Raw genomic sequence first — 26465 nt, 5'->3', positions numbered from 1 at the left:
TCTTTTTGAATCAATCTTCTTCTTTTTCTTTTTTTCTTTTTTTTTTTTTGTTAAAAAAAAAAAAAAAAAAAAAAACCCTTTTGTATTGGTGCTTTGATATAACACATATTGACTAGTGTTGTTCTTTTGAAACTAATTGCATTATTACAACTTAATTAACTTAATTGGGTTTTGCTAAAAATCAAAGGTTAAATAAAAATAAATAAATCAAACCTTGTGACCATATCCAAAAGATCAAATACAAAAAGTTAACGCCAAAAGTAACTTAACTAAGAAAGTTTATACCTTCAAAAGTCACAACTACTAAACAACGCATATTTAAATCAAAAATACTTTAACAATAAATCAATTCATAGAATAAAATTCCGTTTGTTTGTAATCATTCAATTGCATAGAATATATAAGGGTATAATTTAGACCTTAACTATTGTTTTGTATACATCAAAGTGATCGAGGAAGTTTCTAAAGTGGAAGAAAATCTATGGCTCGGAAATGTATTGGAATGCTTACAATGGTGACGATAGAATTGTTTATCCTTATTCTCAAAGTTCAAACCAACGATCTCGCCCCTACCTCTTTTCCTCATTTTTCACTGCCCATCCAATATGTTAATTCCTCTAAACTTGATGGATTTAAAGAACCAATGTATGCATGCTTTGCAGATTGGCTAAAACATTGTATACAAAATTTGCCACATCACTACCATCTTTATCATGAATGTATTGATTTAGGTACTACAATTTGCCACTTTCAAACTGTTAAAGAAGGCGAAAAAAGCTCATCTCTTTCAGAATGCTTCATTGAATGCCAAAAGCATAAAGATCCAAGTGCTAGCACTATGTATTGTTACTCAGTTTGTTTAGAAAGGCTTGTATAAGGCTCAGATGTGGTTTATTTGCAGAATTATACCCAACTTAAGGTTCGTTAATTAGACTTCTGTCTCTAGTCTTTATCTCTCTAGGCATGCTATGCTGCATAATTGATTGTTTACGACATAAATATAGGAGCCATGCATACTGCGACTTATTTCTTAGAATATATACTTACCAATTTTCTTATATACCACCAAAAATAAAAATAAAAAACTTTTATTAAAAGGTGATATACTATATATACATAGTTCTTAATTTATGGAGAATTTAAAAATAATTAACTTCTATGGCTAAATGTTAATAATATATAATTAAATGCTATTTAACAATGTAAATAATTATCAGCGGAATAATTAATTATATAAATACTTCTAGCGCAGCCATATATTGCTTAATTTGCTCAAGTGAATTGAAAAAAACTTCAGAGAGCCTGGAAAACAGAAACTTAGAGAGGTTCTTTTGACCTATGACTACTGAATGTCGTACTGATGGAGTACACATGCTCCTTATTTATAGCCTAGGTCAGAGACCTTCAAAATTGATATTCGCTGTAATTGTTCATTCCATCAAGGAATAATTAATTAATTAATTAAATTGATTTGATATAAATTTACAAATTAATGCCAATGACAATTAATTTTGTAAATTACCGTACACTGTATATACAATATAATAAATTGTATATACATGTTGCATATAGGCTATATATAGAAGATCAAATCTTACAGTGCTGACTTTATCCTATAGATCTTGAGCATTGAAAAAACTACAACACCTATACTGTAGTTTTTTTTTACAGCATCTAAGCCTAATTTTTTTTTTTATCGGCTCTATTTTTCTCTCTTAATCAATTAACAAAAGACTATTTCTCTGAATGGGTTTTAGTTTTCCCACCAGTGTAGCTATACATAAATTTTAGACTAACAACACTATAGTTGTTGGGAAATTTACAATTTATCTCTTTGTGGGATTCTTAATTATATTTAACATTTGTGGCATGTTATGGTTTCAGGTTCACTTGGAGGCTTCTCAAAACCCGTGCAAGAGACAATCTTGCTAGATAGTAGTTTTCAATTGTCTCTTATTTCAAAATAATGTTGTTTTCAATTGTCTCTTGTACGTAAAGTATTTAAATAAATTCTTATTGTTATTACTAAATATTATCTCATATATGAATTAATAATTACCGCCCTCTTATCTCATGACAATGTATTTTTTTTGTCTTTTTTTTTTTTTTTTTTTTTTTTTTTTTTTTTATTGTTCTAAAACAATTGTTTGAAAAATAGCAACATTACGAATTCAATTTCTCATATTACCCTTAAAAATGAATCTACCTCTTTGCGCTCATTTAGAAGTAATGGTTGATTCAATGGTTGATAAATGTTTTGTATTTTTTTCAAAAAACAAAAAATCATTTGGTAATTATTTTATATTAAAAAATATATTTTTATATTTAGAAAAGAAAAAAGACTTTTTCAAACACGATACCAAACATAACTGATCAGTTTCTCATCTTTTCTTCTTCTCTCCCTCTCCCTCTTAACATCTTCTCTCCTCTCTTTCCAAAATCCAACATGATGTTCACCTTTTCTTTTTGGAGATTATTTATTTATTTATTTACTTTTTGAATGGAACCTTTTTTTTCTTTTTTGACTTATTGGTAGGTAAGAACATATAATTGTTAACCAATACAAACACAAATTACATGGATAAATAGGTACAAACAATTAACCATTGCGAAACATTGAAACAACATGGATTAATCACAAATTAACTCTTGCATAAACTTTTGACTGTATCAAAGAGACATGACTTTAACCAAAGTCACAAGGTTAAGATTCACCATCATTTCCGAACAGTTATAATTAATTTGTTTATCCATTCACAATAGCTCTTAGCATGATCGAAAGATATTTCTAAAAATAAATCAAATTAATATGCACGTTATAAAGAGTTTGGACCTTATAAATTATGATTTTTCATTTCAATTAAGTGGCGATTTAATATGGTATTAAAACAAAGATCCTCTCCTTTCGACCTTTCTCAAGTCCATACTTGGGCCGTTCAGCATGTTCCTCATGAATTCAACGCAGCTGCCCATAAGTTAGCGAGATTTGCAATTGATCAACGTCAACACAGAGTTTGGAGGGATTCCTTTCCTCTTTTCATTGAATCAAATGTACTAGCTGATAAGCTAGATGTTCTATCTTGATCTTTAATAGAAGTTCTCTTAAAAAAAAAAACAAAAAAAATAAAGATCCTCAGTTCGAACGTTATTTACATCTTATTTCAATAAAATATTTTATATGTCGAGTCCCACATGTGAGGGAGAATGATAGAATATTAATTTAATTTAATTTTTCTAAATAATCAACTTAAATTTTTAAGATAAACGATGGTTTAACATGCAAGCTGCACATGAATTTTCCAAAATTGAAAACTATTTTTCATAAATCTTAGCAAAGAAAGAATTTGCCTTTTTCTTTCTCTTTCATGATCTCTTGAGTAGTTGAAGCTTCACCTATATTCTTTATCTTTGTTCAACGTGAGGCTTTGAAGAGCATTTTCCTACATATAGCGTAAAGCCAAACATTTTTATTCCTAAACTTTTAATAATTTAAACAACATTAAAATCACAAATTCATTGTTATATAAGAAATGAAACCAACAAATAGAATATGATTATCTCTGTTTTAACTAAAACAGAAAGGATCTATTTTGTAGTCAATAATTTTTAGGGATAATTGCACCGTTAGTCCCTGTGGTATGCCATAATTATTTTTCACTTCCTATAGTTTAAAAAGTTCATGAGAGATCCATGTGGTATGCAATAGTTACAAATCGATCCCTGACGTCAAATTCTGTTAAAATTTTTAACAGATTCCGTCAAATGCCATGCTAGCGCTACGTGTCGTCATCTTATTGGTGACACGTGGCGCTGACATGTCCAATCCTAATAAAATAATATAAATTTATTAAAAATAAATAAAAATACTTATTTTTTAAAAAAAATTCAAATTCAAAAAAAAAAAAAAAACAAAAGAAAAAACAAAAATGGGGGCTAGGAGGTGGCCTAGCCACCCCCGGCCGCCTGGGGTGGCGCACGGCCACCCTAGTGGCCGGGGGTGGCCATTGGGCCACCCCTAGATCTATTAGGGGTGGCCACGCGCCACCCCCGGCGGCCTCTGGGGGTGGCCCAGCCACCCCAAGCCTGCTCTTTTTTCTTCTTTTTTTTGTTTTGTTTTTTTTGTTTTTTTTAAAAAAATAAAGTTTATTTATTTATTTTTTAATAAATTTATATTTATTTATTAAGATGGACACGTGTCGCCAATACGATGGAGACACGTGTCGCTGACGTGTAGGGCTAACAGATTCCGTCAAAATTGTGGACGAAAAATCGACCCAAGGAGTAAATCGTAATTATTGCATACCATAGGGATCTCTCATGAACTTTTTAAACCATAGGGAGTGAAAAATAATTATGGCATACCACAGGGACCAACGGTGCAATTATCCATAATTTTTATTTTATTTTTAACGGTGTAAAATTACGATTTTATCTCACGGGTTGTCGCTTTTTTCTTTTTTTCTTATAGCCATTTGCATCAGTGCTATAAATATTGATAACCCCAATTATGACAAAATTGTAGCAAAAATTATATATAGAACCAAATGGACCAACTTATTTCAAAGGAAAATTCAAATTCTCCCCTAAAACGCGATTCTAATATGTAGGATATTAAAATTGAAGATTAAAAACGCAAGGCCATTGGAAAATAATAATCATAATTGACTCATTTAAATCAGTAAAGAAATTTGAATGGTAAAAAAGTTATAGAAAAGCTAGTAGTTTATCCACTATTAACTATACAGGTTTTTGCTTAACGTCAGTCACGGTTTAGATGCGAAAGAAAACTTAAGCTCTATGCAAGCTCTGATACCACGAAAAAAACACTTAAGATTATGAAAATTAAAGGAGAAACAACAAAATAATAAAATAGACATAAATATTTTATATGGTTTGGTATGTGACTTGAAGAGTTTACAATTCAAAAATAGTATATTTATAGAGCTTACGTATGAAAATATGTTAGCATAAATATAATTCTTATGCTAAATAAATACGCAACGAAAAGTAAAAGAAATTATTTATGATGCGTTTTGGTTCGAATATTATTCAATATTCGAACCGGGTTTTTATTCAAAAACCCTGAACCTGAACCAAACTGAATAAAACCCGGCTGTCATCTTGAATATAGTTTGAATTTCAAAGTGATGAAATTGATGCGTGAATTTCGAGCTAGCAAAAATCAGAGATGCGAGTTGCATTTTCTTTCAACTGGCATAAATCAAAAGCAAATAAATAAAACTAAAAAAAAAATAAAAATTACAAGAAAAATAGGAAAATGGGGTGGCTTGCGAGCTACCCCCAGAGATGGCCAGCGCCTCCTCTGGTGGTGGCTCGCGTCCACCCCAGGGATCGGGGGGTGGCCGCGCGCCACCTCGCAACCCCCTGGGGGTGGCTTTTGAGCCACCCTGCGTGGATTTTGGGGTGGCCTAAAAGCCATCCCTAAGCCCTAGGGGTGGCTTTCGGGCCACCCCAAATGAATCCAGGGGTGGCCCAAAAGCCAGCCCTAAGCCTTAGGGGTGGCTTTCAGGCCACCCTTGAGGCTGAGGGTGGCTGGGCGGCTACCCCCAATGGCAGGAAGTGGCTTTCGGGCCACCCCCCTCCCCACTGGCAGCCACCCCAAAACAATATTTTCTCTCTTTTTTTTTATTGTTTTTTAAATAAAAATAAAAATTTATTTTTTTTAGTTTTTAATTTTTAATTTTTTTTGTTATTTTTTTATTATTAGTTTTATTATTTTTTACCATACCAATCATTATACACAACTTTTCATACAATCCAATCACTTTCTACCATTATAAAATACTTTTTTTCCAATCTCAAAAATTCAACACCCAAACACATATTCGAAAAGAATTTGAATTATATTCAGCATCGATCCAAATACATTTTCATTGCCTTGAAATCCGCAATCAGATTCAGAATATTATTCATATTCGAAATATTCAATACCGAAACAGACCATTAGGGTTACTTCCAGCCATCTTTACTCAAGTGCTTGACGCTTCAAAGAATTTCTGAAAACAAAATTATAAGAGGTATCTTTTGATCTATGTCTATGATTGAATGTCGTATTGATGAAGTACACATGCTCTTTATTTATAGGTTAAGTTAGAGACCCTCAAAATTTGTATACACTGTAATTATTCGTCCCATCAAGGAATAATTAATTAGTTAAATTGATTTGATATCAATTTACAAATTAATGCCAATGCCAATTAATTTGATTTAATTCCATTAAGTAATTTAATACAATTAAATTACCAAACGGTACACCGTGTATATAATTTATTATTAAATATAATAAATCATGAACGGAAATTTCCTACAACCTAGTTTGTAGGAAATTTCATACAACCCACATCTAGAAGTGACATGTGTCATTTAAACATGTGAGAAGCACATGTTTTTTTTTTTTTATTAATTCTATTAAAAAAACATGTGAGAAGCATATACTATTAAAACAACATGTGCTTCTCACATACCAATGGACACGTGTCAATCTTAAATGTATATTATATGAAATTTCTTACAAATCGGTTTGTAGGAAATTTCTGTCCGTGGGGGGTTGGAGAAAATTTCCGACAAACCAATTTGTAAGAAATTTCTGCCTCTATTTTAAAGCTAGTCGATTGAATCTAAAAACTTTAGCTCTTTCCCCATTTATATAAGCCTTATAAGCTGTAACTTCATAAAATTTGAAGGCTATTTTTCACTATTATTGGAGAAGTTTCTAAACATGTTTGAGCCTTAAACAGTTTATTCCTTCTCCTTGACTTTCATCAATCAAACCAAATAAAAACTTTCAGCTACCAGAGTTATGGATTGTAGCATACAAAATTTGTTTTTGAAGGTGATTATCGCAGAAGAAGGCTAGAAGTTATGGCCTTACACTGTGTGTAAACTAAAGTATTTTAGGAAATTGTTGGTGAACATGGGTAAAATATGTTAGGACCTCCCATGGGCCTCTACTTTACACAATCTTGACATTAAGACCCTACTTTCTAATTTAACAAATTTAAGATATGAGTTTGCAAAGATTTTAAATATATAAGTTTACATTCGCATGATTATTACTTTATTTACTAGTCAAAAGATTAATCATATTAGTAGAGTCGCAAATATGACGGCACATGGGTTAACTAAGGCTGTCGTTAAGTTCATCATACATCAAATTCGGTTGGAATAAATTCATTTTTGTATGATGTGATTTTGTTTGAGCAATTTGTATTCTTCATTATACCATGACAGGCATTTAATGCCATTTTTATAAATATATATATTTTTTTTTTTAAAAAAAAAAAAACAAAAACTATGACTCTTATCCTCTTTTTCCTCAAATCAATAACCAAAAAAAGAAAAACACAATTATGCCCTCCCTAGAATCCTATTGAAAAAAATTTTAAGGTAAAGGGTGTAGTTGTGGAAGCTCATCTGTTACGATTCTACAAAAAGTCTTAACGAAAATGCAAAAATCATTAAAATACTCATTTTTTAAAAATTAAAAGAAAAAGTGAAGATTACTGCTTGGTAGGTATGGTTTAGTTTATTTATTTATTTGTTAATTAAGGGTAAATTTGTATTTTTATAAATTTTACAGTAGAATAAAAAACGTTTCGCCTTTACTCGTTTGGGTTAACACAAAACCCTAACGGTAGGGTGATTGAAAGGAGTTCAAAAATAAAACAGTCACATTGCAGCTGTTGCCTGTTGACAATTGGACAATCACACTGCAAAATGTGGGATACTTCGAGAGTTCGAGTGGTGGTAAGTGATTTTTTTTTTTTTTTTTTTTTTTGAGGTCTTTGTTTTAACTTTTTTTCTCCTTTTGATTGGACTATCAGAAGCCCATACTGTTTCTTCAGGTCCAGGCCCAAAAGCACCCTGTCGTCCTCTCTCCTTACTTCCCTGAACCGCCCCTGTTCCCTGAAGCATTTTAACAGTTGTGGCTTCTCTCTGATAACCTCTCTCTCTATCTCTATCCCTCTGATTCACCATGTCTATGAATGGTGGGGCTGAGGTGAGGAGAGTGTTCATAGGAGCAGCGTGCAACAGAGTAGTGAACAACGTGTCATGGGGAGCCTGTGATTTGGTGGCCTTTGGCGCCCAAAACGCCGTTGCTATATTCTGCCCCAAGGTTCCCCCCTCGCCTTCTTTCTTTCTTTCATTTATCTCAATTTGGACCCACCGTATATATATATATATATATATATATATATAGCCCAACTGAGCTCTTTCTTTCTTTCTTCTTATTTTGTTGGCAGAATGCCCAAATTTTGACAACTCTACCGGGTCACAGGGCCGCTGTGAACTGCACCCAGTGGCTTCCAAGTAGTAAGTTTGCATTTAAAGGTATGTTCTTATATTGGGCTCAATTAAATGTCTACACTTGAAGCAAAATAACATAATGTGGATTCTGAACTAGACCAGTTAACACTAGTTTTCTATTTTATTTTTTTTATTTTTTATTGGGATCAGATTGGTTAAAGACCAGTTAACACTAGTGGTCTTTTGAATGGTTGAGAAATGGTAGAAAAAGAAAAGAATGTAGATTTTTTTTCCCTTTTTAATTTGGGGAGAAAACCCCTTTCTCCAATGTGCTCAATAAACTTTTGGTTTTGCTAATGCGAGTTATTTGTTAATTGTTACCTTTTCAATTTTTTTTTTTTGGGAAATTTTAAGTGCTTAACCATTGATCCAAAAGTCCTAAGACTGCTAGGTATTGATTTGGTTAAACCCTTAACTCTTAGGATCTTAACATTCCACCATGCTTTCAATTTGATGTCCACGGTGGCCCACTCTATCAACACTAACCCAATGATAGCCATTTTTATTTTGGCGGCTCTACTCACTTATTAGTGTTCAATATTCAATGGTTTAATACTATGCCCATACATAATACCAAGACATTTGAATCTAGCCTAAAGATCGCCTCCTACATGACTCAAATTTGAGACGTGGTGCTTGTTTTAATACTTATATTGATTTGGTTAAACCCTTAACTCTTAAGACCGTAGAATTCCACCTTGCTTTTGAATTCGACCTCCACGACGGTCCACTCTATTGGCACTGACCCGATGGTAGTCTTTTTTCTTTTGGCGGCTCCACTCATCTATCAATATTTAATGGCTTAACATTAGGCCCATATATAATACCAAGACATCTAAATCATAGCCTATAGGCCGCATCCTCTGCAACTCTGAACCTGTGATGTGGTGTCTAATTTGATGCAAGTTGATAAACATCCACACCGGTTAGGCATCGATTATTGCAAAACAAGAGTCCTCCGTTTGAGGTAGGAGGTAACCACAATTTTTTACTCTTCTACTGATAAATTCTTTCTTGCTTTATTCCATGAAACCCTACTCCCTTTTAATACAACGCATAGTCGGTGAAAACCAAAAAACAAAACAACAACAAAGACAAAACATGTCAAACTTCTAATGTTAACATAAAACCAAATCAGGACAGTTTTGGAAGAAAATAGTGATCTTCTGGTGTTGCTCGGAATCCTAGTTCTCCAAGTATTTGGGGTTGGTTTTGTGTAGTCTCACCAACTTGTGCTTACGTAATTCATTAGAAATCCAAAGGAACTTTTCAAAGCTACCAAAATGAGGGTGCAGCCTTAACAAAAGATTGTTTTGTTTTCAGACAGACTGATCTTTGGAAGCATTATGTTTTTTTAATTTTACAATATATTAATGGGCTTTATTGTTTTCTACAGCTGAACAGTTGGAGAGGCACTATCTACTCTCAGGAGATGCTGATGGTGCCATTATTTTATGGGAACTATCTCTTCTTGACAGAAAGGTAATTACTAGTGCATGTGAGTAATTGGTGAATTCTTTTTCTATTTAGTTTCTTGGCAGGATCACTCATTCATTTACTACATTTAACATATTCCCAAATATCACTTTTGGAATGCAATACCCCGCATGTACCATGATTTCTTAATATATTCTGGATGATTCATTTCCTATGTTAAGCATATTATATTTCCTTTTTTAAAACTTAAACATCAATTAATTAATTAAATTGTATCGTAGCAGTGGAGGCATGTGTTACAAGTACCACAATCACACAAGAAGGGTGTCACATGCATTACTGGAATTATGGTTTCTCAAACTGAGGCAATCTTTGCCTCTACTTCTTCAGATGGTACAGTCTATGTATGGGAACTGTTGTTTCCATCTACCACTGGAGGTAAGTCATAATTCCTGGAATAAATTCAACCTGTTTTACTGCCACACGTATTGATGTTACCCTTGTACATAGTATGCATGTTACTTGCGTTTGCTAGAGAAAACTATGAACATCATTTTGCTTTATATGCTTTATTTATATGATGGTAATCTCTTTCTTCCAGAAACTTATCTTGTTTCTTCAGTATTCAGATTTCATTTTTGGTACTGGAGTTGATTGATCTTCTTATTTAGTTCTATACTTTATGGTGTGGATTTGAAGAGAATGATTCTAGACTCTAAATAATCTTTTGCTTCTTAGATACTCTGCATTTCCCTGCCAAACTGTATCTTCTTTCTGTGTAAAGTAAGGTGAACGGCCATGAGGGCATGAGGGCATCAATGCTTTGGAAATGTTATGCTATTAGCTTCAGAATGCATGCTCTAAAAGAGCAAACCATTGGCTTATGAAATATTGGCCATTGCTGGAATACTTGCTGATTTACAACCATGGAACCCAAATGAATGGTTCATGTTTATGTTCTATGACTTTGTGAGTTGTTTCTTGTGATTTGAAGTGATCCATCCAAGTTGTGACATATCTCTAGATTCAATCCATGTATGTTGCAAGAAATTAATTGACAGTTCACTAGTACCATATCAAGATTTTCATTATGATTTTAGATGTCATGTCATAGACCATGAGGAAGAAGTAGACTTGCGGTGGATATGGAGGGCTCTGTTTTGATCACAGGGGCAAACAAAGGAGCTTGTGGGGAAGTTAAAGATGAAGCAGAGTCATGCATAGCTGGCATGCAATATGTTAGTGGTTATATGTAAGAGCATATGTGAGGGGTGGCAAAGTGTAAGCGATAACTATTAGTAGGTGTGCATGGTAGTGTTATATAAGAAGGCATGTGTTTGGGGTTCAATAGGCAAGTCATTTGTAAGTCAATTTGTGCGTGGTTTCTCTCCCACCCGAAGTGGAGATTTATTTTCTTAATAGTATTCCAATTCCTTACATAGTTCATTTAGTCTAGGATCCGTCAGTGGTATCAGAGCCATGGCACCAATAGGGAACAAATTGAAAAACTGGAATCTGATGTGTATGAGATGCATGAGGGTGTAAGCCGAATGGAGGTGGAGTTCAATTGTTGTACCACAAAGTTGCAAGGCATGGAAGACACGCATAAGGAGATCTTGGAGACTCTGTCCGCATCATGGGCATTGGGCGCCCACCGGGAGATCGCATACCCCATACTTGGAGCACGGGGAGTTCTCCAGGACCATTCGGCAGGATGAAAGAAGTGACAGATTGGCGGTAAATCCTCAGTATGTGAAGATGGATTTCCCTCGGTTTAGCGGGAAAGATCTTATTGAGTGGCTCAGATTTTCACTTTTTAGGGCACTTTGCAAGATCTGCGAGTTGTGCTCGCTGCTTTTTATCTAGAAAGCGAAGTCAATCAATGGCTTCAGTGATTACGACGAGTGAACCATAAGGAGGGGATAACGCTGACTTGGGAGTTGTTTGAAAAAGAACTCATAGCCCTCTTCGAGCCTACTGAGTATGAAGTTTCGACAAAGCTCTATCTCACATTGAGCAACATGGTACTCTCTGCGAATATCAAAGAGAGTTTGAAAGGCTAGCTAATAGGGTTATTAGATTGACACAAAAGGCCTTCATTGGAGCTTTCCTTGGAGGCTTGAAGAAAGAGATAGCCCAAGAGATGTTTCTACCCAAGTCCCTCCCGGAAACCATTGAGTTATCCAGAATACAGGATGAGAGATTGGTGCACCAGCATCAAATAAATGAATCAGACTTACAGGGAACAGTTCTCATACTAGATATTGTGGCAGTTGCATCACCAACCCCTCAACCATCACCCCTTTATCCGATAAAGAAACTATCTTGGGATGAGATGCAGAGGAAGCGTGAGAAAGGCCTTTGTTTCAATTTCAACAAGCAATATACACCGGGACATAAATATCGTACACCCCATGTTTTTTTAATTGAGAACAAGGAGTCATGGGAGATCGAAGGGATAAGCGAAGAAGAGTCAGAGTAGCAAATGCGTGAACCTTGAGGGCAAGGTTCCAGCTGAAGGGGTGGCGAATAATAGACCACGAGGAAGAAGTAGACTTGCGGCGGATATAGAGGGCTCTATTTTGATTGTGCAAATAAGGGCAAACAAAGGAGTTTGTGGGGGAAGTTAATGATGAAGTGGGGTCATGGGTATGTATCTTGCAATGTGTTAGTGGGATATGCAAGTGTGTGTGAGGGGTGGCAATGTGCAAGTGATAACTGTTAGTGGGTGTGCGTCGTAGTGTTATGTTAGAAGGCATGTGTTTGGGGTTTAGTAGGCAATTCATTTGTGAGTCAATTTGTGTGTGGTTTCTCTCCCACCTGAGAAATTTCTTTTCTTAATAGTATTCCAGTTTCTTACGTAGTTCATTTAGTCTAGGACCCATCATCATGCAGATGTGTTTCCTAGCAAAATTATTGCTTGTGTAACAAACTCAAGAACCATGGACACTAGTGACATATTAATCCGCTGATGCTAATAATCCTGGTATTCTCAACACGAAAATTGTTTTGTACGCGTGCATACCTTTTAGTCTCTGCAGTTAATCTCCGAGATGAGTCTGAATACCTTAATGACACATGCACGATGCTGAACAAGTAATTGTAGTTATGTTTCATAAATATATACAGCTGGAAACAAACAGAATCATTTTTATATATCAATAGAAACAAATGGAAGCATTTAAAAATACAAGATGGATGCAAAATAGTTTAGGAATTCAGTTAAAAGAAATGGATTCCAGGATTGTAATATGTCAAAGTTAGGGCAAGTTATATGGTAGTGAGAATGGGGGAAAAAGAGATTTTGTGTGAGGATGAGAGGCATGACAACCACTCAGAGCTTCCTTACAAAGGATTCATTGGTAAAGAATTATATTTAATGATTCTTGTATATGGGAGTAATGCTGAAATAAACTTCTTTTCAAAAATCTGATTTGAAAGGACATGTTTGAGCTTATTTTTTCTTATCTGCATTAATCGAAATTTAAAACAATAGTTTCAGGCTTAATTTAGGATGTGGTTAGGTAATTAAATAATAGTACCCACCTTGTTCATGGGGAGATGGAGATTATTTTGCCTATCTTCTCTCAATTTGATTGACATGTTGCGTTTTTCTCTTAGTTGATGATCTTTATCTTACATTAGATTCTTTCTAATGTTTTACATCTCTTTACTTTATGTCATAAAGATTGAACCTAGAAAGTCATGTTTCCCATGTAGAAAAATTATTTAAATGTGATTATGTTCAAGATGGATTTCAAACATGTCTTGTTGTTTGATAATAATTTGCATTGGCATTTATCTGGTTTGTGTACACTGTTTATTCTAAGCCGCTTGTTTGCTTTCCTCTTATTCTGAAGCAACTGAAAAATTCTGTTTCAAAATATTAATAAAAAACTTTTCGTGGTTGTTTTAGGTGACTGTAAATTGCTTTGTCTGGAATCTCTCTTCGTTGGTTCAAAACCTATGGTAGCACTTTCATTAGCAGAATTACCTGGAAATACTGGGCATATAATACTAGCCATGGGAGGATTGGATAATAAGATTCATCTCTACTGTGGGGAGAGGACAGGAAAGGTATCTAGACTCTGACTTTTCAATCTTACCTTGAAGTTCCTATGTTGTGTTCATTGTGGCTGTAACTTGTCTTTGGACTTTTTTTGTTTTGTTTTTGACGTATGCCCCCAGTTTCTTCGTGCCTGTGAATTAAAAGGGCATACAGATTGGATCCGAAGTCTGGACTTCTCATTACCTATATGCACCAATAGTGAAGCGAATAGTATTCTATTAGTAAGTTCATCTCAGGACAAAGGTATACGCATATGGAAGCTGGCTCTACAGAGTTCTCCTCGCAGCACTCAGGGTGCATATAGGAAAGAAGAAATAAGCCTATCATCTTATATTGAAGGCCCTGTGCTTGTAGCTGGCTCATCCTCTTATCAAATATCTTTGGAATCTCTTCTAATTGGCCATGAAGATTGGGTATATTCAGTGGCGTGGCAGCCCCCTTCAACTGCATCTGTAGAAGGAATTGACTTCTATCAACCTCAAAGCATCTTATCTGCATCTATGGACAAGACCATGATGATCTGGCAACCTGAAAAGACTTCTGGTATCTGGATGAATGTGGTTACTGTTGGAGAATTAAGCCATTGTGCTTTAGGGTTTTATGGTGGCCACTGGAGCCCAAACGGGGATTCAATTTTAGCACATGGATATGGCGGATCCTTCCATCTCTGGAAAAATGTTGGCGTGAATCTAGATAATTGGCAACCACAAAAGGTTCCCTCTGGGCATTTTGCAGCAGTGGCAGATATTGCATGGGCAAGATCTGGTGAATACATACTGTCTGTCAGCCATGACCAGGTAATATATTGCAGATAGGTCAGAAAACCTTTCATGAACTTTTCATTATTTCTCAAAAATGTTTTGGCTACAGTTTTTAATTCCTATTGCTGTTACTTTGGTGCATTTTGGCTTTATCAGAGACTTTATGACCAGTTTTCTACATTTCTATGATTTCTTACCTGACACTTGTAAATTTCTTTTAGACATGTGGCAACTGGCAAGTGTTTGGAAAGCTATCTTTTGCTGACTACTAGTGAGTAAAAGAAACTCATTCGGTTTCAAAGTGGAAAAGTGGACTGTATGGCATTTAGTAAAGTGTTTAATCAGCATTAAATTGCATTTTGACTTAAGTGGTAAGGGCCTTGGTCTTGGTAGCATTTCTATAAGGTCTAAGGTTCGAATCCCCTTGGGTACAAACAATTCCTTAGAGCCAATCCACCGGCGAAGCCGGAGTATTACCCGATCCGTGTGGAAGGGGTGCTTTGCATGAGTCCGAGGTTTACCCAACAAGGATGGGTACATGAAGTGACTCCTGTTTTGAAGGGATTCATTGTCATAAATAAAAAAAAATTAAAAAAAAAAAAGAAAAAAAAAAAAGAGAGAATAGGTAGGTGGACATTGTGTATCAGTGATCTGAACAGTGCCATTTAAGTTCGTATCAGTGATAAAAGCCCCAGGCTTCCAAGCCCCAGGTGTGGGGGTTTGAGTCTTTAGAGTGGTCAATTTATTATGCAACAAAAAGAAAATGTGGAAAGATAGGACCATACCCAAGTAACCACTCCCAGGACTCCCTTAGTAGGATGAGCACGGAGTAATGACTCGTTTTCAGTTAGAAATATATTGACCTCTGGCCTGGTATCAGTGGTATGTGATATTGATAACTTACCAAGGGTGTAAATTGTATTTAGTATATTTTTTTTTTATTGAGTAAATAAACTGAAAATCAATTAAATGAAGCTTCTCTTGTTGAAACAATTTTTATTCTGACAACTTCAGTGTGTGCTCATATAAGCGCTTTAGATTGAACTTCTAGAGTGCGTTTAATTTTCGAAAAATTATGCTGAACCACTTTGTTGTGGGAATTTTGATGGTAGAGATTTTGAAGGAACTCAAAAATATGCTATGATATAATTTTTTTCAAGTAGTTCCATTGTTTGTTTTCCCCCTGAAGTTTCTTGTTGTAATCTACTTAAAAGACTTGGGAGTAAATTATAGCAGTGTGGTCCTTCCTGTATTAGAGCATAATTCATCTTGATACTTGGGAATGGAATTAAAGTTCTAAGTCAGTGGAAGGCCTACTCAAACAAGCTCTATACATAGGAGATCTTTTTTGCTGCCAAGACAAGTCAGTGTAATAGTGAAAGGGTTTTAGGCTTTAGTTTTAAACCAAAGGAGGATTTTTACTATCTTAAAATGATACTTCTTCTAGTACTTATCAAAAAAAAAAAAAAATGATACTTCTTCAAGTGAATTGTTTCTTTTTCTCTTTTAAGTTTTCATATTGATACGGGATCTGTGATAAGGTTGATAGAGGAAAAAAAAAGTCTATTGAAATACTGTTAAATCACCACTTATCCCAAAAGCTTAAGCTGATAGGAAGATGTAAATTTAATTATTTAATCAATATTTTAACACTCCTCCTCACTTGTAGGCTCAAACTTCATTTTAATAGATGAGGTCCAACACATAGAATATTTAATTGAAATGGGGGTGAATGACTGAGATAAAGTTCGAACTCAAGATGTTTGGCTTTGATACCATATTAAATTACCACTTATCCCAAAAGCTTAAACTGATAGGAAGATGTAAATTTAATCATGTAATCAATATTTTAACAAACACTTATTTTCCTACAAATTTTTCGTTGAATAGGCAGATTCCTTACCTAGTTTTTATTTTTATTTTATTTTTTAAAGCAGTAGATCAAACATTATTTTTCATGCATTCATTTATATTATTCTCTTATTATAGATGTTATTGATATCACAATTTTAAAAATGTGCAGACAACTCGAATATTTGCTTCATGGCAAAATGAAGCTTCTCTTAGAGATGGGGATGCTTGGCATGAAATTGCTCGCCCTCAGGTTCATGGTCATGATATTAATTGTGTGACCATTATCCAAGGAAAGGGGAATCATCGTTTTGTTAGTGGAGCTGATGAGAAAGTTGCCAGAGTATTTGAAGCTCCTTTGTCTTTTTTAAAGACATTGAACTATGCCACTTCACAAAATTCTAGTTTTCCTGAAGACCTCCAAGCAGATGTTCAGATTTTCGGTGCAAATATGTCTGCTCTTGGGCTATCACAGAAACCTATCTATGTTCAGGGCGAGTCTCTCTCTCTCTCTCTCTCTCTCTCACACACACACACACACACACAATCAAAATCTTACAGATAATGCTTGGGAATTGGGATTGTGACTTCAATGGCCTCATTTCTGTAGTTTTACGGATTTTTGTTCTTTCCGTGATTTAATCTTGATGTTCATTGTGTGTATCACTGGAAGAGAGGGGGCGGGGGATGAGGGTCTGTACAGGGAATTTAGATATGCATTTGGACTTTGATGTTGCTACAGAAATTAAGAATAACTGCAATCTTGATACTTGTGTGGGGCCTGTGGGCTGAGAGATAATTATTGACCTATCTTATCCTTATCTTGGTTTACTTTATGCATCATATCGGCATAATTTTCAACTTTCTAAAGCCTTCTTAGCCTTGCCCTTCGTGTGCTAGCCTGCAGCAAGTGTATTGATTAATCACACCGACTTTCTTAAGACCCATGTTTGTAAAGCATAAGCCTCAGGGCATGTTTGGCCTAATGCTTTCCTCTTTCTGCTCAATATCTAACCAAATCTTGATGCTTGGCAATGAAATCATACTCTCGGGAGAGAGAACTGAAATATTTAGTGTAGAAAATGTTGATAATTATTTTGGAGGCCACACCAGCGAACCTTTTATATACAATTGTCCCGTCTCACCCCTAAGTGTTGGATCCCCCTCCCCCCTTCCCAACAAAAAGAAAAAATAGGAACAATAAGTGTTAACTAACATATAAATTGAAGAACATTGCTTTTTGTTTCCTACCTTTGTTATTAAAAAAATAAATAAATAAATAAAGAAGAAGAAGAAAGAAGGTAACAGAGAAATTGATCTTATCATTTATATAATTCTTTGTTCTTTTTAGTGGTGAAAGCTGTTGTGTTTCCTTTATATGTGAAAATCTAAGTTTTCAGGTATTTGTAGTCGGGATTTTTTTTTTTCTTTAAAATGAATCAGTGCTGATAATTTGTTAAATTAAAATAATTTTAATGGGCCATTTTAAATGCAGCCACACATGAGACCCCAGACAGAAATGGGAATGATGGTCTTGACACCCTTGAAACTATTCCTGATGCGGTTCCTACCGTGTTGACTGAACCCCCAATTGAAGATCAACTGGCTTGGCATACACTGTGGCCAGAATCACACAAACTTTATGGTCATGGGAATGAGTTGTTTTCTTTATGCTGTGACCACAAGGGAAAGCTTGTCGCTTCGTCATGCAAGGTATAGTGTCATTGTAACTGTGTTGTTATTACATTTCTTAGTTTTGGAAGTGCATTTTCAAAATAGAACTTGGATATATGAGTGCTGTACTCGGGTTTTATTTCCTGTTAGTAATTATTGCTCATACATATTATGTCCTTGCAGGCCCAATCAGCAGCGGCAGCAGAAATATGGCTATGGCAAGTGGGTTCATGGAAGGCAGTTGGTCATTTGCAGTCTCACAGCTTAACTGTGACACAGATGGAATTTTCCCATGATGACAGCATGCTTTTGGCTGTGTCAAGGGATCGTCAGTTCTCCGTTTTCACGCTCAAAAGAACAGGTACCCTAAACCCTCGCTATTTCATGTGAGATTTTCTCTTAAAGTATGGTTGCTGCTTTCTTTTTGGCCGGCTCATCACATTTTGCACATTCGAGGGGTTACATTTTCACTAGTAAGACTTTGGCAAGTAAACAATGAATCGTATCTTTAATTTTTAAGATTTAGTAAGACAAGATATGATACCTGGAAGGCTTGGATTACATGCTGTGTCTGCTTGTGGATGAGATCCAGAGTAAGATAATACACATGGGTTTCTTTATTTCAAATTCTGTAGTTTACACAGAGATCTACAGAAAAGTAGAAAGAGAATGGAAATTTCAGTACAACCATCAATTTTTGTTTGTTGCTTCTAATACACGTCATTACGGCGGATTATGTCACAACCAGTTCAGGAAGCACCACCAATACTACATCCCTGCCAATACTTTTTGGTATTCCTATGCATGCTGCCATCTCTCATCCTCTTTGGACATATGCATCTTAGTAATTTTCTTCTGGTTGTTTGTATATTACATTTACCATCAACTCTTATGTTTCTCCTATTTAAGTTAATGTTCTTTCTTTCTCTTTTGACTCATCATAGAGCATTAAATAAAAGAGGGACAAATGGAACATTCTTTGGAAGTGGATAAAAAAAGGCATTGTTGATTTGGAATCAGTCAGCGTGGCCCTTTCTGATTTGATATTTATGGAATTTTACAACAGTTCCTGATCACATGGTTTATTTGACATGACTGTTTAGGCAACGATGAAGTTAGCTACCAGCTCTTAGCAAGGCAGGAGGCGCACAAAAGAATTATCTGGTCATGCGCTTGGAATCCATATGGTCATGAATTTGCTACAGGTTCACGGGACAAGACAGTAAAGATCTGGGCTGTTGATGGGGGATCTTCTGTTAAGCAGCTTATTACTTTGCCGGTATTCAGTAGTAGTGTCACGGCATTATCTTGGGTTGGTCTTGGTCACCAGAGAAACAACGGGCTCCTCGCAGTTGGAATGGAAAGTGGACTCATTGAACTGTGGAGTCTATCTATCAGAAGAACAGATGATTGTAGCTTTGCAGCAGCAGGTGTAGCTGCCGCTGTTGCTCTACGATTTGATCCATTTGTGTGTCACGTCTCTGCCGTAAACCGTTTAGCGTGGAAAAATCCCGAGAATGAAGATAGCAGGAACATGCAACTTGCTTCTTGTGGAGCTGATCATTGTGTGAGAGTGTTTGAGGTAAATGTTGACTAGTAGGATAACTGCTTTTGTATCTGTAAACATTATTTTCTAATAATTCTCAATTTTTGACAGCTAATTCTCAATTTTCATAATTCAAAGCTGCTTGATCTATCTCACTTAATTTGGTTGAAGCACTGACAGAATAATACTCATATTCATTTAGATCTGAACCGTTGAAAAAAAATCACCTAAACCAAATCCCATACTTATCAATCATAGAGTTGTCAGGTGTGGTAACTCTATGACAGAGAAGTTGGCGACGATGCACTTTTGTACATGGGTTGGAGCTACACGCAACTCTTAATTATTTTGTCAAGTGGGGGCTGATTGTCACAGATAACGACCTGCTCCCTGTTGACGTCGGACTCGGTGAGCTAGGCAGTGGCGTGGAGCAGAGTCAGCATCTGACTCTCCCTCCAACTATAAGACGAGGATGATTACTTGATGCTTGGAGCACAGCGACAAGTAAAAGTTGCTAAAGCTGAAGCACGTGCTGCCGAATCAGATTTCACCAACCGGCAACAGCCCCTGCTCTCTCCCGTCCTTAAAACTATACGCAAACCTCGTACATTCGTTTGTGCATAATTTAAGCTAATTAATGAATACTTTAGATAATAAATCACAGAATCTAAGACTACTGTCAGTCTGTATAAACTACGGCCACATGAAATTGAGTGAACCAATCTGTAATATTTGTTCGAACAAGTAAGATCAAACTATTTTTTACGTGAACAATCTCATTGCACGAGATCCCGATTAGATTGTGCTGCTGCTTTAAATATTGTACTTGTTTGTTCCTTTTGTGGCCGATCTTTGAGATCCACCGCACCTAGCGATCGTATATTAAAATTTCAATTTTCGACAAAGGACGTTTGTGATTTGTCCCCGTCCAAATAAATCAATTTCATGGTACTATGAAGGCAAACTATGTGACTGGATATATGAATTAGATTCGATTTTACGTACGACATAGTGTGGACCAGCGCTTAAATCTTTTCTCAAAAAAGTTGGCAATGAGGATAGGCACATAGTGTACAATTGGGCATATTGGAAGTTTGCTAATTTAATTTCTTATTGTTTTTATTATCCGGTCTTTTTTTCTTTTGAAAGATTAGAAAAGTTCACAAAAGTGTTAACTTATCATGTGACTTATTTTTTTCCTTTCCTCTTTTTTCTTATGTAGTGACAAAAATTCACCTCTCTTTGATTAGCTAGCCGGTTAAAAATAGGGTTATCAATTTTTGACACGACTCACGAATCTGACATGAAGTTATAGGATTTGAGTTTAGGCTAAACGGATTCGGGTCATAAACGGATCAACCTGTGGGTTGACCCGTGAACCCATGTATTACCGATCAACCCGTTTATAACTCAATTAGCTAAATGGGTTGACACGCCCAACCTATTTAGTTAATCGTGTCGAGTTTGGGTTGGCAGGTCAACCCAAACCCAACACAAATTGCCAGCCTTAGTTAGAGCATCTTCAGCAATAATAATTAATAGGCAAAGTAACTATTGAAAAAGTACAACTCTCTATTTTAGCTACAACTTTTTTTTATATTCTCCCCAACAGATTCTCTATTCTACTTTATTCTTGCATTTAAATGTTATTTTGTATGAAAAAAAGTATGAAAGAAATAGGGAGAGAGGGAGAGAGAGAGAGAGAGAGAGAGAGAGAGGAAAAAAAAAAAAAAAAAAAGAAAAAAAAGGAAAGGGTAAGAAAATTAAAAAAAAAAAAAAAATTATTTGTAGTGAATAAGAAATAGACAGAACAGTATTTATTATTCACACTAAAAGGAAAAAATAGATATTTTACCTATTCTGTTGGCGACAAAAAATGGTTCATAATAGTTAAATTTTACTATTATGAACCATTTACTTATTCTGGTGGGTTGTGTTCACGTTTTTCTGTTTATGAAATTTTCTTACCCCCAAAAAAAAAAAAAAAAGTACAATTGGGCTACAAAGAAAAATTGGAAAATAGAAAAAATAAAATGGTGAAATGTTGAAGTTAAGTGCTTAACCTCTGATCTTGATTGTAAGTTCGATAGGATTATTACCGTTAAGCACTCAAGCATTTTCATTGGGCAGTCAAAAGTTATTTTTGGCTAATTCCGTAGTAAAAGATGGCTAATTGCTACAGTTTTGCTCAGCAAGCCATTCTCTCTCTGCATATTTTATTGCAATTTTTTGTCTTTTGCTCTCTCCCTTCTCTCTTTCATTTGTCCCTTTACCAATTTCGTCGAAAAATATGACTAATATGATTTTTTATTTTTTATTTTTAAATATAACAGTTGCAAAAGGATAAAATTTCAAAACTATGATTGTTGTAGAGAGAATATTTAAACGGAATAATAAAAATTGATAGATAGAATAGAGAGATGTAGACTTTATGAAAAGTTACTAGTTATTTTTTTATTTTATTTTAAAAAAAAAAAAAAAACCGTAATTTTTTAACTAAAATTTACTGAGCCGAATGGGAATGATTCCACGCGTTAAATACTTTATTAGGAAGGGTAGATACGTTAAAGATGTAAGATAGTTGATGTAAGAGGTGAAAAATAGATAACCATGGACAAAGCATCAGAATCAGCATTGTTTCTTTTGGCAAACGTGATTCGCAAAAGGAGGGTGAAGTTTGACTAGCCACTAAAGAAAAGAGGAAACAAGAGAACTGTTTGTAGTCGTGTTTTTCGGGATATTATTTTGTTTTTCGTTTGAAAGTGTTTTTGGATTTCATATAAATGTGGAAATTACTTTTATGTTTTTGAAAGCATTTTGTGTTTTTGAAGTGTTTGTTAATATTTTTATTTATATAACATAAAATAAAAAACAGAAATAAGTTTTTTAACAAACATAGCCTTAAACGTTACTCGCATACAAAATTGAACAAGTAATACAACAGATCGACTATGAAACTAAAGAAATAAGAAAGCATGAGAAAATTACGAAGTACCCATAAAACCTCTCTGGAAATGTGAGTGCCTAGAAATGATTACCTGGCAAAACAAGAACCAATGACGTAACAACTAAGGAGTTCATGTGTGATGTGTCTATAAGAATTCAGATGCAATCAAGGACAAAATAAGTGAAAGTTGGAGACGTTTTTGTTTGGTAATGCGCAGCAAACTAGACAAGAAGTAAGTTGTGTTTGTGTTGTGCGGAGGTATGAATATATAACTATAAGGATCAACTCTAATTCGACTCATTTAATTAAACAGGTCAAACCCTTTAAGCCTAATCCGCTAATTTCATGTTGAGTTCGCAGGTCGTATCAAAAATTAATAGTCCTAAATGTTTGTGCGTCAGATTCGAGTCGTGTCGAAACATAAATATAAAATTATATAATCAACTATAATCCGACCTATTTAATTAAACGGATCAAACCCCTCAATATTAACCTTCTAATTTCGTGTTAGATTTACCGATAATGCCAAAAATTGACAGCCCACAAACTAACTAGCAATGAAATCATTCAATTGCCAGTGAGAAATAAGAGCAAGGTAAAAAATAATGACGTTTACTGAATATAAGAAAAATGCCAAGCATGTACAGGGACAAGGGGTGCTGGCCAGGAAGTAATTGTACTAGATTGGGAGGGCTTTGGTAGAATAGATGGCAAAAGGAACTATTGTGCCCAAACAAATATTAAAATTGACAAAGAGCATATACAATGATACACTGATACATGCAACCAACAAGATTTATCTCTTTCCTTTATCTTTCCCTTGCAGAAAAGTTGGCCGTACACATCACGAACCCTGAATCACAAACCTGAAGTAGACATATGCTTGTGACCGATATACCATTTATTTTCTTAACGATATATGAACTGCACAAGCACACCATACATGAGTTCGAGATTTTACAGTATAGTCTCAGACCACTTCCATTTCCTATGACAGTAACAACAATATGACATACAATAAAGATAGAAGAAGGGTCAAAATCCTTATTATCTATCACAAAATACTTATCACAAACCAATAACAGGACAGACGCTAAAACAGAAAATCCAGTGACAAACCAAACCCATTCCTTCAAAATTGTTTCTTCTCCCTGAAATGATTTATAATGGCTGTCAAGTTCTCATCTGCTGCTTGATGTTGTCAGTGGGAAGCTGAGCAGAAGCTTCCGGCAGCATTACACCAGAGGCTGCTGTCATGGTCTGGTATTGAGAAGGCATTGTTGGTGCCATAGGCTGAGTATAGTATATCTGGGCATGAGCAGGATCGGCATATTCATAAGCATATTGCTGAGCAGTAGCAGCTGAAGTAGGGGCCATGGACTGTGATGGGTGATGCATCTGGGAGTAACCAACATATTGCTGCTGATGATGAGTAGAAGGAACTTGAACTAGTTGGGGAGCACCTGTGGTTGCTGTTCTGTATACACCTGCAGACATTTCGTGCTTGCCAATAGGGGCATTCCTTATGGGGTTGTAAGCCGCAGGAGGGACCATTGCAGGATTGGGAGGTGTTTGGGGGCGGCTAGAAGGGACACCGGTGGCAGCTTCATTGATATTAGATTGCTGCACCGACAAGCTGTAAGCTTGGGCTTGCCTTGGGGGCATATAGTACACCGGGTACTGCTGCTCAAGTGGATTATGCTGGGGATGATGGTGCTGTTGTTGGGAAGGATATACAGGGTAGTATGCCGAGAGTGGCAGAGCACCAGTGGGGGAGTGGTGGATATAATGTGTGCCATGTATAAATTGCTGTTGCTGTTGCTGTTGCTGTTGTTGTTGTTGTAGGTGTTGCTGTTGCTGTTGTGTTTGTTGTAGGTGTTGCTGTTGCTGTTGTGTTTGTTGTAGGTGTTGCTGTTGTTGATCAAATTGATGTTGCAACACATAACCAGAATCCTGAACGTGTGATTGCATCTGGACCCGGGTGTTGGGGTCAGAGACATTAACTTTTGGATCAACAGGGTTGCTAGGAACCCTTGTGGTTCCAGAGGGGATTTGAAAAACTGGGTCTTGTTGATAACTTACAGGTTTTGTGCGAGACAATGGATTGGTAATACTACTACTATCACTGTGGAATTAAAACAAACACCAAATACCCAATTCAGAATTCGATCATCCCTTCACAAATAAAATAAAAAAACAGTCCAAACAAATTACAGAAATTTGGAAGTATAATGAATCAAAAGAGTACCTTGAAACTGAATCTGGGGAAGCCAAATCAAATCCACCACTTGACTTCGGTTGGGGCAGTTGAGGCAGAGTCTGAGGTTGTGTCTGTGGCTGAGGCTGAGCAGGCGGTTGTACTCTCCGATACCCAACCGGCACGCCGTGGTCAGATCTTTCATCGTCCGAATACACCCGATTTGGGTACTCACCGGCGACCACCGCAGAACTCACCGGCATAGCAATATTCACCGGCATCGGAGGCGGCGATGAAATCACAACAAAAGCCTCATCTTGCTTCAGCCCAGACCCAACACTAATCTGAGCAAACTGCTCTTCTATCCCCACCTTTTGATCCTGCACCCTAACCCCTCCACCACCACCATCCTCCACGTGGACCCGAATCGGAGGCAAGTTCGCCAGCGAAGGCGACGAAGAAGTGGACCCGAACGACGACGTCGTCTCGAGCATAGGCGAATCGGGCACAGAGTGAACATCCTGACCCTGCTTCGCGTTCTTACCGTTCCCAAACGATCCGGGCTGCGCAGCCTCCACGTCTCTCGCACCGCCCGAGTCCAGATTATTCCCACCCACGCCATCATCGTCCAGACCCAACAAGCAATTGACGGAGGCCGGGTCTGAGAACCCTCGGTTGAGCAAACCGGCGGCGTTGAGAGCGTTCAAGAACCAGTCCTCGGACTTGGCGGAGCTGTCGAGAATCGGGCCGATGGACTGCGAGGAATCAGGTTTGATCGGAAATAGGAAGAGGCGGAGGCGAGAGGACTTGAGAGAATTGGAAGAGGATGTGCGGTCGTACTCGTCGATCATGTTGTCGAGGTCCTCGTCGGTGGTGACAGAGATGAGGGAATCGAGGTCCTCGTTGGGGAGCTGGTACTTGAGCGTGAAAGGGCGGTTGTTAAGGAGGGTCTTGGCGAGGCGGGATGAGAGGTCGGAAAGAGAGGTGTTGCGGTCGGCGAGCACGATGCGGGTGTCTCCGCCGATATAGCAGAGAGACTTGTCGTGTGGGCGAGGGACGATGTGGCCGCCGTAGCTGCACATGAGGCGGAGTTTGGCGTTACTCGGAAGAGGTTCGTCCCAGGAGTCGGTGTTGCGGGAGCGGGGGGAGGAGTCTACAGAGTCCGGGTATGAGAGGTGTGGGGATATAGTGGCGGTGTTGTTGGTGGTGGCGGACAGTGGCGGAGCCTGTGGGGGCTGTGGTGGTGGTGGCTCCATTGGGGTGGGTGGGTGGGCGTGGTGGCGGAGAGTGAGAGAGAGAGAGAGAGAGAGAGGAAAAGAGGGGAGAGGTGTAGTGGGAGTTTGATGCTCTTTATAGTTACTCCACACCTGGTCTTCTCCAGCTGTTCGTTTCTAAATTTTAAAGTCTTTTTATTATTATTAATGCTTTTTCATTGCTTTTGTGGTAATTCTTCTTTTGTTAATGGTTTTTACTTTTTACGTCTTAGGCTGGTTGGATCATTTTTTAATGATTATTTTGTTACCTCAAACAGGACTTTAGAGGGGGAGCTTGTGGTGACACTGTAGAGAAGAGAACTGCGTACGGTGTCATATGGGTTTGACAGCTAGTTTAGATTGGCTCCAGTTGTGCGTGTGCGTGGCCGCGTGGGGTGGGGG

At 36.6% G+C, this 26465-nt stretch overlaps 2 protein-coding genes and 1 long non-coding RNA gene across 4 annotated transcripts; 2 read left to right on the top strand and 1 right to left on the bottom strand.

Annotated features, from left to right (window-relative positions):
* The first annotated feature begins 349 nt into the window (after positions 1–349).
* Positions 350–2069, top strand: LOC133859855 (uncharacterized). The gene is made up of 2 exons (XR_009898819.1): positions 350–919; positions 1885–2069. It is a non-coding gene; the product is annotated as an uncharacterized LOC133859855 (long non-coding RNA).
* Positions 2070–7905: 5836 nt separating this feature from the next.
* On the top strand, positions 7906–19826 carry LOC133852600 (elongator complex protein 2). 2 transcript variants are annotated; one of them, XM_062289373.1, is made up of 10 exons: positions 7906–8137; positions 8265–8352; positions 9725–9810; positions 10047–10203; positions 13682–13842; positions 13954–14631; positions 16619–16940; positions 17942–18159; positions 18304–18481; positions 19224–19826. In XM_062289373.1, exons 1-10 carry the CDS (start codon positions 7997–7999, stop codon positions 19715–19717), a joined length of 2523 nt encoding a protein of 840 aa, XP_062145357.1. In that variant the 5' UTR covers positions 7906–7996; the 3' UTR covers positions 19718–19826. The 2 variants fall into 2 exon arrangements, with proteins under 2 accessions (XP_062145357.1, XP_062145362.1); XM_062289378.1 differs by having other exon boundaries at positions 7908–8137; positions 10050–10203.
* A 3568-nt stretch (positions 19827–23394) lies between these two features.
* On the bottom strand, positions 23395–26094 carry LOC133852594 (uncharacterized). The gene is made up of 2 exons (XM_062289367.1): positions 24862–26094; positions 23395–24738 (listed from the first exon to the last, which is right to left on the bottom strand). Exons 1-2 carry the CDS (start codon positions 26064–26066, stop codon positions 23787–23789), a joined length of 2157 nt encoding a protein of 718 aa, XP_062145351.1. The 5' UTR covers positions 26067–26094; the 3' UTR covers positions 23395–23786.
* Positions 26095–26465: the final 371 nt, after the last annotated feature.

The sequence above is a fragment of the Alnus glutinosa genome, chromosome 1 (assembly GCF_958979055.1).
Source record: "Alnus glutinosa chromosome 1, dhAlnGlut1.1, whole genome shotgun sequence".
NCBI lineage: Eukaryota > Viridiplantae > Streptophyta > Magnoliopsida > Fagales > Betulaceae > Alnus > Alnus glutinosa.
The sequence above is the reverse complement of the archived record's forward strand: the minus strand, read 5'-3'. Positions and strand labels throughout refer to the sequence as shown.

Excerpts from the sequence above, each read along its gene's own strand:
- LOC133852600 (XM_062289373.1), top strand. The coding sequence starts at position 7,997 with ATGTCTATGAATGGTGGGGCTGAGGTGAGGAGAGTGTTCATAGGAGCA. Across the intron at positions 9,811-10,046 it reads TATCTCTTCTTGACAGAAAG|CAGTGGAGGCATGTGTTACA; the intron begins GTAATTACTAGT and ends ATTGTATCGTAG. Across the intron at positions 18,160-18,303 it reads TTGTCGCTTCGTCATGCAAG|GCCCAATCAGCAGCGGCAGC; the intron begins GTATAGTGTCAT and ends ATGTCCTTGCAG.
- LOC133852594 (XM_062289367.1), bottom strand. The coding sequence starts at position 26,066 with ATGGAGCCACCACCACCACAGCCCCCACAGGCTCCGCCACTGTCCGCC. Across the intron at positions 24,739-24,861 it reads TCCCCAGATTCAGTTTCAAG|TGATAGTAGTAGTATTACCA; the intron begins GTACTCTTTTGA and ends TTAATTCCACAG.